This window comes from Danio rerio, chromosome 2 (assembly GCF_049306965.1).
Source record: "Danio rerio strain Tuebingen ecotype United States chromosome 2, GRCz12tu, whole genome shotgun sequence".
Taxonomy (NCBI): Eukaryota; Metazoa; Chordata; class Actinopteri; order Cypriniformes; family Danionidae; genus Danio; species Danio rerio.
In genome coordinates this window covers 8,018,891-8,032,028 of record NC_133177.1, presented here as the reverse complement: position 1 = coordinate 8,032,028, position 13,138 = coordinate 8,018,891, and the positions used below count along the sequence as shown (strand labels likewise).

Here is a 13,138-nt window from a genome sequence, read left to right as displayed (position 1 = left end):
ATGTATGTTTGATATGTTTACCTTCGACCCATGGCTCTCAGTTGATATTTAGTTTTTGGCCCTTCATACGAAGAAGTTTGGTCACCCCTGGACTAGAACTAACGGAAGAGTTCCTAATTGTAAGCATAGATTAGCTATTTTATTTGTTATTTTTCCTTTTTTTCTGCTTCTCTTTAGAGGAGCGTTTGGCGTCACCTGTAGGTTGAAAACGGTACTTTGATAGCATCGTTGCTTGGAAACGAAGGTTGAAAACACAACGATAAACGTCTTGTAATCCGCTCCAGCCTTCAGTATTTTGGCGTTGTGCAGTTCTGAAACAGGACAAAATGTCCAGCGCTCTGTTAGAAGAAGTAGGTTGGGACGCGGATTTTGCTATCCCTGTTGCTAATGCAGAAAACAAAGCATTAGAGGAGCAGGTGAGTGTGAAATCTAACCTTACTATAATTTACTTCACTGTTAAAAAACATTGTGGGTTCTGTGTGTGTCTGTGCAACGTTATAGCTAAATATATTTTTTGTTTTCTTTTACCCCTCTCTATACAGATTCGAAAGAAGCAAAAAGACATATTAAACCTTGACAACAAACTGAATAAACACAAAGATGTTATAAATGCTTTGACTGAACATCTCAAAAATCTCAAGCAAGAGGTTTCACACAATCAGGTAACGTTACAAGATCTCTTTGACTTAACGTTAGAATTTTAATAACTCCTTGTGTATTCTCGATTAGTTTTTCCCTTTCCACTTGGTTCTGATTTTTTTTCTCTGCTAACCACTGAGCTATCGTGTTGTCCCAGGTCATAAGTGTCAGTTTTTTTTATTATCAGAACAATGAATAAATACATTCAAAAAATTACATTTGCTGTTTGTTCAAACTACTTATTTAAAACAACTCAATTCTTGGGGCGACAACTTAATTTTGAATGTTCAATCCACTTAAATTTGTAAAAACTAATAAGCTAACTTAATTCCCTTATGTTGTCCCAACACTCTCTTTTTAATAAAACAGAGTAGCTGGTGTCTTGAAAATCAGTCACATTTGCGTTACTTTTTTGGGTTTTTCTGTGATGATGTAATAACAGTATAACAACGCTATAATAACATTGTACAAATAATATTAATTTAAACAGTACCTCAATTTTCCTTGATTAATGAGTCCATTTGATGAAGCAAAAAGACATATTAAATCTTGACAACAAACTGAATAAACACAAAGATGTTATAAATGCTTTGACTGAACATCTCAAAAATCTCAAGCAAGAGGTTTCACACAATCAGGTAACGTTACAAGATCTCTTTGACTTAACGTTAGAATTTTAATAACTCCTTGTGTATTCTCGATTAGTTTTTCCCTTTCCACTTGGTTCTGATTTTTTTTCTCTGCTAACCACTGAGCTATCGTGTTGTCCCAGGTCATAAGTGTCAGTTTTTTTTATTATCAGAACAATGAATAAATACATTCAAAAAATTACATTTGCTGTTTGTTCAAACTACTTATTTAAAACAACTCAATTCTTGGGGCGACAACTTAATTGTTTATGTTCAATCCACTTAAATTTGTAAAAACTAATAAGCTAACTTAATTCCCTTATGTTGTCCCAACACTCTCTTTTTAATAAAACAGAGTAGCTGGTGTCTTGAAAACCAGTCACATTTGCGTTACTTTTTTGGGTTTTTCTGTGATGATGTAATAACAGTATAACAACGCTATAATAACATTGTACAAATAATATTAATTTAAACAGTACCTCAATTTTCCTTGATTAATAAATCCATTTGATGAAGCAAAAAGACATTAAATCTTGACAACAAACTGAAGAAACACAAAGATGTTATAAATGCTTTGACTGAACATCTCAACAAATCTCAAACAAGAGTTTTTTAGTTACCTGAACACTGAATAAATACACTCAAAAATTACATTTGCTGTTTGTTCAAACTACTTGTTTAAAACAAGCTAAAACAACACAATTCTTGAATTTTTTTTGTGGTGAAAACTTAATTGTTTTATGTTCAATCCTCTCTTTTTTGTATAAAACAGATTAGCTGGTGTCTTGAAAACCAGTCACATTTGCGTTACTTTTTTAGTTTTTCTGTGGAGATTTAATAACAATATTACAATGTTATAATAATACCGCACAAATAATGTTAATTTAAGCAGTATCTCAATTTTCCTTGATTAATAACTCCATTTGATGAAGCAAAAAGAAAAAAAAATATCTTGACAACAAACTGAAGAAACACAAAGATGTTATAAATGCTTCGACTGAACAAACAAGAGGCACAAGCACTGAAAAAATTTTTCAGAGATGATTCCTTGGATTTACTAAAATCTTTTACTTTAAGTGGTTGTAAACAATTTATTTGTGTTGAATTTAAATAAACAAATTAAGTTGAACATTATTAAACTTAATTTGTTTGTTTAAATTCAACACAAATAAATTGTTTCAACAGTTCTGCATGCAACACTTTTTACACTGTGTATATTTTCTTCTTTTGATGATTAATATTTTAAGAATTAATTTTTTTTTACAGTATTTCCTAAATTTTACTTCTGGAGAAAGTCGTATTTGTTTTATTTTGGCTCGAATAAAATTTTTTAATTTAAAAACAAAAACATTTTAAGGTCAATATTATTAGCCCCCTTAAGCAATTTTTTTTTTCATTGTCTACAAAACAAACCACTCTTACAATGATGTGCCTACTTACCCTAACTTGCCTAATTAACCTAGATAAACCTTTAAATTACACTAAGCTGAATACTTAGTATCCTGAAACATATCTAGTCAAACATTATGTACTGTCATCATGCCAAAGATGAATCAGTCATTAGAAATGAGTTATTAAAACTATTATGTTTAAAAATGTGTTGAAAAAATCTTCTATCCATTAAACAAAAATTGGGGAATAGATATACAGTGGGGCTAATAATCCTGACTTCAACTGTATGTGTTTGCATGTGTTCAGGCTTTGTGCAAAGCCAAAGAGAAGGAGACCGAATCGGAAGTGCATTTGAAAGCGCTGGCGGAGCGAGAGACAGGCCGCTTGAAGCAAGAGATCACTCGGCTGGAGAGTCAACTGACAACACTGAATGAGAAGAAGAATGCACAAGAGGTCACATCTGACTCCTACACCATGCATATTACATGACCTGTCCAGCAGAAACAGTTTAAAGCAATATACAGAAACCTTCATTTTTTTGTTGCTCATAAAATATAAATGTGACTCAGGATCATAAAGCCATTAATCATAAGTGTCAGTTTTTTAATTACCTGAACGAAAAAGAAATACACTCAAAAATTATGTTCAAAACAAGTGTTTAATCACTTATTTAAAACAAACTTAATTAGTTTGTTCAATCCACTTAAATTTGTAAAAAATAATAAGCTAACTTAATTCCTCTATGTCCCAACACAAATCGATTGTGTGGAACCCAGTATTTTATTTTTTTTTTTTTGCTGTGTAGGCTTTCCATTGATGTTTGTTTTTTTAGGATTGGAAAATATTTGGTAGAGATACATTCATCCATTCATTTTCCAGGGTTTATATGGTCATGGAAAACCTGGGAAAATCATGGTATTTTGACATGGCATTTCCAGGCCTAGAAACGTTTCTCTCAAAAGGTTTTGGAAAAGTTATGGAAATTACATTTACATTTAGTCATTTAACAGACGTTTTTGTCCAAAGTGACTTAAGCTGCGGTCACACTAGAGCAGTGGTCACCAAACTTGTTCCTGGAGGGCCGGTGCCCTGCAGATTTTAGCTCCAACTCTAATCAAACATACCTGAACAAGCTAATCAAGGTCTTACTAGATAAACTTGAAACATCCAGGCAGGTGTGTTGAGGCAAGTTGGAGCTAAACCTTGCAGGGACACCAGCCCTCCAGGACTGAGACTGGTGACCCCTGCACTAGAGCATGTGCTTGCAAAATTCTGTACATTGCTGTGGAAAGGGGTGGTAATAAACAATATGATTAGAAATTTGGATAAAAGTGTCTGCTAAATGACTAAATGTAAATGTTAATGAATAAAAGTGAGCGATTGCTCCATATTTTAAATGTCTTATTTTAAATTATCTTCTATTGGTCTAACGCAATCACGTGATGTGATTTTGCAGGTACGAGTGCAGTAAAATGCCAAACTTGTAGCACGTGCTTGTGTTTCTGGTCTGTTGCATTCGCATTACTTTAAATGGAAGTCTATGGAGTGAAAAGTGCAGTGTGATCACAGCTTTACAATAGAAGTAGTTTTACCTACTATTACTCGTTTAACAAACTGTTAAAATCTAAATTTAGTTTGACAAATATCTGTATAACGGAATGGAGGTTAGTGGTTTTTACTTCTTTTCTTGGCCAAAGACATGCTTTGGCATTATTAGTGCTGTGTAAGCATCCTCTGTTTTACATAGATATATAAATACATTGAAACTATTGCGTGTTTTATGATATGCTGTAATAAATTTAAACGCTTCTTACGATTTACCACATATAGGTGAAACATTAGGTCATGAAAATTGACTTGAAAGTCCTTTAAAAAGTCATGGAATTTTTGTAGAAAAATGTGTACGAACTCTGATTTTTCCTTCTTGCTACAAGCCAGTACTGGGAAACACCCATACACCCATACACATTCACTCATACACTACGGCCAATTTAGTTTACTCAGTTGACCTATAGCACATGCCGTTCAACTGTGGAGGAACAGAGGAAACTCACATGAATAGGAGGAGAACATGCAAACTCCACACAGAAATGCCAACTTGCCTAGCCGGGAGTTGAACCAGTGACTTTCTTGCTGTGAGGCGACAGTGCTAACCACTGAGCCACCGTGCCACCCTTAAAAATATACAGTTATTTGAAAATATGTAGGGCGAGGCAGTGGCGCAGTAGGTAGTGCTGTCGCCTCACAGCAAGAAGGTCGCTGGGTCGAACCTCGGCTCAGTTGGCGTTTCTGTGTGGAGTTTGCATGTTCTCCCTGCCTTCGCATGGGTTTCCTCCGGGTGCTCCGGTTTACCCCACAGTCCAAAGACATGTGGTACAGGTGAATTGGGTAGGCTAAATTGTCCGTAGTGTATGAGTGTGTTTGTGAATGTGTGTGTGGATGTTTCCCAGAGATGGGTTGCAGCTGGAAGGGCATCCGCTGCGTAAAAACTTGCTGGATAAGTTGGCCGTTCATTCCGCTGTGGCGACCCTGGATTAATAAAAGCACTAAGCCAACAAGGAAATGAATGAATGAATAAAAATATGTAATGTGAGGGTTCGAAAAAAAAAAAAAAAAAAAGAGAAAATCACCTATAAAGTTGTTTAAATGTAGTACTTAACAATGTACTTACTAGTTTTTGATATATTTATAACAGGATATCTCCATGGAATATAATCTTTACTCAATATTCTGATTATTTTTTTTTTTAGTAAACCAAAATTGTTCATTTTGATCGATGCAGCATATTTTTGGCTATTGTCAAAAATTAAAACTGCACCGAAAGACGTTTTGTGTTGCAGTCACAAATATGTTTTACGAACACATCTACACACTTCTGGGTTAATCCTTATAAAACTTCTTAATAATTTCTTATTTAGAAGTAGCATTAATTAAACCACTAAAAACACTTTTAAAATGTTGCAAAAACTCTATCCTGATAAAAACTTTAGATTTGATGTTCATTCTATTTGAACATTTTCATCACAATATATTAGAATATTGCTAAAAGAGAGAATTTAATCGGTGACGCGGTGGAGCAGAAGGTAGTGCTGTCGCCTCACAGCAAAAAAATCACTGGTTCGAGCCTTGGCTGGGTCAGTTGGCATTTCTGTGTGGAGTTTGCATGTTCTCTCTGCGTTCGCGTGGGTTTCCTCCAGGTGCTCTGGTTTCCCCCACAGTCCAAAGACATGCAGTATAGGTAAATTGGGTAAGCTAAATTGTCCGTAGTGTATTAGTGGGAATGAGTGTGTATGGATGTTTCCCAGAGATGGGTTGCAGCTGTAAGGGCATCTGCTGCGTAAAACATGTGCTGGATAAGTTGGCGGTTCATTCCGCTGTGGCAACCCCGGCTTAATAAAGGGACTAAGCCGAAAAGAAAATGAATGAATGAATGAGAGAATTTAATCTTTTGAAAATGTGGTTTTGCCATCGCAGGAATAATTTACGTGATACTAATTTTATGTTTTAACTGTATTTTTGAACAAATAAATAAAATCTTTATCTTTCAGCTTAATTAAAAAAATATTAATAAATCTTTTAGATCAGATTAGAAACGGACATGATTACAATCTTAATGTAATCCTGTCAATAATGTGTGCAGAACAGCATCTTTAAAGCCACCCAGAAGATCGATGAACTGACGAGTCAGCTGAACTGGGATCAGCAGACCCTGGAGGCCTTTTTGCAGGAATCAGCACACAAGGATGAAGACACCATGGCTATCATCAAGTATGCCAAGCAAGACGAGAGGAAGATTAAAGTGAGTTTGTAGTGCAGTGCAGTGACAACTGTTCATACATGATGACTTGGGTTGAATGCAGCACCATATAGTGGGGGAAGTAAGTATTGAACATGACCATTTTTCTCAGAAAACATATTTCTAAATGTGCTGTTGGCTTGAAATTTTTTTCAGGTGTTGGTAACAACCAAATCAATATATGCAAAGAACATAACTAATTAGTTTAAAAATGAAGTAATAAAATTAAATGACATTAAGAAAAAGTATTGAACACATGAAGAAAGGAGGTGTAAAAAGGCAGTGAAAGCCCAGACAGTAGCTGAAATCTCTCAGTAGTTATTCAGCAACCTTCTGCCCTTCCTCAGTATAAATGAATATCAGCTTCTTTAGTCTAACATCTACATTAACAGGATGATGAAGATGAAACCAGGGTGGACATTTCAGCAAGACAATGATCCAAAACACAGCCAAGGAAACTCTCAAATGCTTTCAGAGAAAGAAAATCAAGCTGCAGAATGGCCCAGCCAATCACCTGATCTAAACCCAATAGAAAATACAAATCAAAGATCAGATTTGATAGACGAGACCCACAGAACCATCAAGATTTTTACACTCTGTTGAAAAAAATCTCCATATGAGAGGCGTCTTTCAGCTGCCATCACACACACACACACACACACACAAAAAAACTTTTATATAAAGTATTAAATACATTTATGTAGTTCAGTACTTTTTCCTTATGCCATTTTATTGTTATTACACAACTAATTTTTCCGATTTTTTTGCTATGTTTTATTTTTATGTTTGTATTGTTTGGGTTTTTACCAAAATCTGGTTCAATTCCATGTCAACAGCTCCTTTAGACATATTAGTCCTAGGTAAAATCATGACATGTTCAATGCTTATTTCCCCCACTGTATATATAATTATAAATACATATTAATATATATTTGATATGATATTTATATATACATTTGAAATGTATATGTCTATAATATATATTAGATATTTTCATATTATGAAGTGATGCTGAATGCAAATCAATGCTGTAAATGCCGTTAAAGCATTTCAAAACTGTCAATGCAATATTATCACAATGCAAGCATTGTAAGCATATGATTGAACTAAAATATGATAAGGTAAATAATAGGGATGTAATGGTATCAGAATTTCACGGTACGATAATACCTCGGTATGAATGGCACGGTACGGTATTTATTAAATAATTTACAGGAAAAACAAAACTAATGAAAAGACACAAAAAAATGGCAAAAGTGTTTATTTACCTTAGCACTGAACATATCAATGACATACAAATTAGCCATCTATCTGTAAGTTTCGAAACAGGAACTTCAATTTTTTAATTTTAATAACAAAAAACTATTAAACCATGTAAAAAAAAAAAGTTTCAATTTAGTATTGTTGAAAACTCATCACATTCAACATTTAATCACTCACTTACTTAGATAGAGATGGGTTTTTTAAGGAAAATTATCATATAACTATAATCTGGTTAAAGCTGGGATCTCTGGGCATGTCCCCTGCAACAGAAAAAAACCCTCTCATTTGGGACTGAGGTTTCTGGGACAGAGTGATATAATTTAGCCAAGGTTGACAGCAGTGGGTAACGTTGTGCATTGTCTTTCCACCACTTCAGAGGACAAGCCATGAGTGAGATAGAGGTCTCTTTGCGGTACAAGTGAATGTCTGCATCAATCTAACAAGTGTGCTGTGTTCTGCAGTCCCCATGACTGTTTTTAGTAGTATTCCCCGACTTATATTTCACCACAGTCTGGCAGTGCCTGCATGTTGTTTTTTTCTTTGTCTGTCACCTTTTCTCCTTTTTCGTATCTTTTTAGAAAGAAACCGAAATGCTTCCACACATCCGATTTAAAACCCGCTTTAGGTTCGATCATTTCCAGCTCTTTTTCTTCCCCGCTACTAGCAACACACTCCATTTCCGCATTACTGGATCTGTAGTGACAACAGACCGCAAAGGATGATGGCCACGCCTAGGCTGATGGGAATTGTAGTTCCCGCTACCTCCCGTTCGCTTCATTCGCCTAAGCAAACTTTTCTCAGAAATATAGTTTTATTGAGTCGTGCACCTAAGGTAATATTGAAAAAAATTACTATTGCGGTATGATGGTATTTACATTATTGGTACATGCCTAGTAAATAATAATCTATCAATTTTATTAAATTATCATTGGTATAATATTATAGTTTAAATAACATTCTGAAGTTAATTTAGTTGATGTATTTTAGCTTTTCATTTCAATTAAAAACTACACATGTACGCAGATATATTTAAAACTCTAAATACCTAAATACGATTTATTTATTTAATTAATTAATTTATTTTTACTAAACAACTGCTATGTCTTGATCAAAATAATTTCTGCTCTCTTTCGAATCAGGAGTTGACTCTGAACATTGAGAAGCTGACTCTTGAATCGAACCAGAAGAGAAAAACTTTGGACAATGAACTCACTGAGACTGTTACATCACAGGTAAGGGATAATTTTTGACATTTTTAGGATTTAAATGTCTCTTTAGTCTAATAGACATTGATCTAGTATTTCGTACTTCGTATTTCCGGATGTAGATAGCTTTGGACAAGACAGCTGAGAGCTTTCGTCAGGCTCACACGGAAAGACAAGAACTGATCAGCCAGTGGGAGAACACCATTGAACAAATGAGGAAAAGAGACCAGGATATACAGCAGTGTGCCATGGTAAACTGAAGAGGGCGCTCTTTTAATAATACAAGTCAATAAATGCAGTTTTTTTCTGTAGATATAATCATAGGCTTTGCCATTTTTATTATAAGAGAACCATCTCTATCCTTTATTTCAGAAGACTTTATTTAACTTTTTGAATGTAAAACACTTGATTTTCTAGATGCTGGCAGAGTTGAACCAAACAATAAGAGAGAAGAATGATTTGATCAAGGAGAGGAAGGACTTCTTGGAGCGTGAGATAGAGAACAATAAGGAGCTGGAGAGGAATATAGGCACTGTTGAGCGTCAAGCATTTCGACTCAGGCAACAGCTTCAGGAAGAGGAGAAGAACCAAAGGCGACTGCAGGATGAGGTGTTGTCATGATGTTGTAGTTTCTAACTTACAATAGGGTTGTCACTACACTATCAATATTAAAACATTATAAATTCTCAGTGTGCTTCACACAGGTGAGTGGGATTGGTAAACCACCTGTAGAAAACATATTATTTAATCTCTCTGACATTTTAACCAACACTTACACCAGGTTTGCACGTTTACACCAGATACGCTGTCGATTTGGACAAAAGCTTCTGCTAAATGACTAAATGTAAATGTAACTTTGATATGATATCAAATCAAATCGCTTTTATTGTCACGTCATCAGCAGCACGTGTGCTATGATGAGTGAAAAGCTTAGGTGATGGCTCCAGACAGTGCAAATAAAGTAACAGAGCAAAATACAGACAGTGCAAATACAACGATAATGTGAAATTGACAGCGATATGTACAATAAATAGGTGTCCACATAGTTGTAGGCAGTATTGTTTTAAGTATGGATTGGTTAAAGTGCAGTGCATGCTACATATTGATGTTGTGCAGTGAGGGTATGGGAGAGTCTGTGTAAGGTGTGTTAAGTGTTTATCAGCCTGATAGTCTGAGGCCCGTTTACACTATTGCGTTTTCGTTTTAAAACGCATAGGTTTTGCTACGGTTATGCCATCCGTCCACACTACGCCGGAGTTTTCGAGCGCCGAAAACGGAGCGTTTCGAAAACGCTGGAGAGGCCGTTTTCATTCTAAAACGCTGCTGCTCCGTCTCAGTATGGATGAGGAAAAACGGAGACATCTGAAAACGGAGGCGGGACTGCTGAGATGCGCTACCTAATTGGGGCTTTTGTGTAATTGCGTATCCTTCCCTTATACGTCAAGCCCCTATCACATGACTATAACACATGGCTTTAAAGCTACCGGAGGACAGTACTGTAAACAACAACATGGGCACAAAAATGGGAGCGTTGTTTGCACTTTTGTCTGTTTTAGGCGCCATTGTGCAGTTATTCATTTGTTATGTTTAGTAACAACTCGACCTCGTCGTCTGTCCACAAAAATACCTCTCTTGCTTTCTTTGCCATCGCGTTTAATGTTCAACCGGTGTTTGTTGACTAATAATAACCAAATGCCGAGCGAGACACATGCTTTCTGTTTATACTAGAACGCGCATGCCCAGAGTGCGCGAATGGTCACGTGATATACGTTTTTGGTGGCGTAGATTGGACGGAGATATGTTCAGAGACACTAGGTGAAACGCTGATGTGGACTCGGATCGTTTTTGATCTAAAGCGCCGTTTTAAAACTAAAAGGCACTAGTGTAAACGGGGCCTGAGGGAAGAAATTTTCCCTCAGCCGGCTGGTGCGTGACTGGATGCTGCAGAACCGTCTGCCTGAGGGTAGCAGAGAGAAAAGTCTATGGCTTGGGTGGCTGGAGTCGCTGATGATTCTCTTGGCTCTCCTTATGCACCGCCTAGTGTAAATGTCCTGGAGGGAGGGAAGCACACCTCCTACTAAAAATACCATTTTTCAATACCATTTTCGATGCAAGGGAAAGTAAATCCACAACTTTAAGAGCATACAATTCTAAAGGTAACACTATTTTAAGGGTCCAAAATAATGCATCAATTAAGCATTAACCCTTTCATGCTTGAATTATAAAAAACATTATTAGTTTATTGTCATTTTTGTAGCTTTAACATGACACTAAAATTAAAAACCATTTTCATTTTTACCAAATTTTATTTCATTAAAAAATAAATTAACTGTCCACATACCAGGACACCATGTAGCAAAAATGAAAAACATTTATTTATTTCATTTATTAAAAACAATAATAGCACAATATAATAACAATAAAACACATAATGTTGGAATAATAATACCAGTAGTTATATATATATATATATATATATATATATATATATATATATATATATATATATATATATATATATATTCATTCATTCATTTTCTTGTCGGTTTAGTCCCTTTATTAATCCGGGGTCGCCACAGTGGAATGAACCGCCAACTTATCCAGCAAGTTTTTACGCAGCGGATGCCCTTCCAGCCGCAACCCATCTCTGGGAAACATCCACACACACACTCATACAGTACGGACAATTTAGCCTACCCAATTCACCTGTACCGCATGTCTTTGGACTGTGGGGGAAACCGGAGCACCCGGAGGAAACCCACGCGAACGCAGGGAGAACATGCAAACTCGACACAGAAACGCCAACTGAGCCAAGGTTCGACTCAGCGACCTTCTTGCTGTGAGGCGACAGCACTACCTACTACGCCACTGCCTCGCCCTATATATATATATATGTGCAGAAACATTTACAGTATGGTTAAATCGTGGAAAACATTCACTGCTGATTGTAACAACTTATTATTTCAGTCTTTTTAGTTGAAAATAGTTTCTTTAGAGCATGCAAGCAATTATTCTCATTTCGTGTGAAAGCCCTCAAAGCAGTCAGGACAAAGGGCATATGTAACATGTAATTTTAAATGTCTATTTATGTTGATATATTTGTAAATATCTGTTTTATTACAATATAAGACAATTTACAGCATCTTTGAAAAAACTGAATAGATATAGTAGCAAGTTACAGAAAAATTGGACTAATGCAAGCTGACTCCTCTGTTGCATGATGTTCACATACGTGGACAGTTGGTTTTTGGTGAATAAGAACTACATTTTATTTTATAAATTACTAATATATTCATCATACCTAAATGTACTGTACATACTGATATTTTTTTTACTTCAATTGACCTCCTTGAATAAATGTTTTTCACAGATATGCTGAGGCATTTAGCACACGGCCATCCGTGTCGGGCATCTTGGATGATTGATGTCATCAAGCAAAGGGTTGTCGCTAGATCGGATACGTTTGCGGCCGGAAGTTAATGAGCATTGTTTCCATTATTCATGATATTTCAAATTTATTGTTTTTTTTTATCAACGTCTACCCCCACCCCAATCCTAAACCCAATCGTCACAGTAACGTTAAAACAGTAGTTGTACCGAGTATTATTTATGTTATCTATTAAATTACCCAATAAATAATATTTTTTAACCCCTACTCCCACCCCAACCCTAAACCCAACCGTCACAGATCTGTAAAAATATAAATTTTTGTTATACAGTGTCATAAAAAAAAATGCTGCTATATTAATGTGCATACGGCCGCATATCCAATCTAGACTTTACCCAAGCAAAGAATAACTGGAATGCAAGAGAGTAGCCACTGTGACAATACTGCTGACAGTCTACTGACACTGCCCTCAAGTGGTTTGGAGACAATTACCATGATTAATGAACCTCAAATTCAGTTTTTATAACTGTCCACAAATGTAGACACCATGCATGAAAGGGTTAAAGAAAAACATGGCTTGAATACTTGACAAAACAAATCAAATGTGTTATTTTGCTCTCAGGTGGAGGTTCTGAAGGGAACTGTAGACCGAACTGCCACAGATGTGGAGACCAGCAGATCTCAGTTATCCAGCATGAAAAAAGACATTCAGGACAAAACAACAAAGTAATTCTTCCTCTGTTTTTCAGAACTTTACTCAGTCTCACAGCTCACAGTCAAGCAGTCTCTTTTTGTCATGATTTTTCTAAATTTTTCCCCTATACTT

The 13,138-nt window shown here is 35.7% G+C and overlaps 1 protein-coding gene across 7 annotated transcripts in view; it reads left to right on the top strand.

Annotated features, from left to right (window-relative positions):
• Positions 1-289: 289 nt before the first annotated feature.
• ccdc39 (coiled-coil domain 39 molecular ruler complex subunit) overlaps positions 290-13,138 on the top strand; it is a 38,567-nt gene continuing 25,718 nt past the window's right edge. For 5 of the 7 annotated variants that reach the window (XR_012383813.1, XR_012383814.1, XR_012383812.1 and 2 more), the window contains exons 1-8: positions 290-416; positions 543-662; positions 2,967-3,113; positions 6,301-6,459; positions 8,859-8,951; positions 9,047-9,175; positions 9,342-9,533; positions 12,935-13,038. Coding sequence is in view for 4 of the 7 variants with exons in the window: in XM_073909763.1 (XP_073765864.1) it covers positions 327-416; positions 543-662; positions 2,967-3,113; positions 6,301-6,459; positions 8,859-8,951; positions 9,047-9,175; positions 9,342-9,533; positions 12,935-13,038 (1,034 nt within the window). In the remaining 3 variants the exon portion in view is untranslated. Of the gene's footprint in view, positions 417-542; positions 663-1,015; positions 1,278-2,966; positions 3,114-6,300; positions 6,460-8,858; positions 8,952-9,046; positions 9,176-9,341; positions 9,534-12,934; positions 13,039-13,138 lie in introns of those variants that run through there. The other 2 variants (XM_073909771.1, XM_073909774.1) reach the window with 1 other exon arrangement.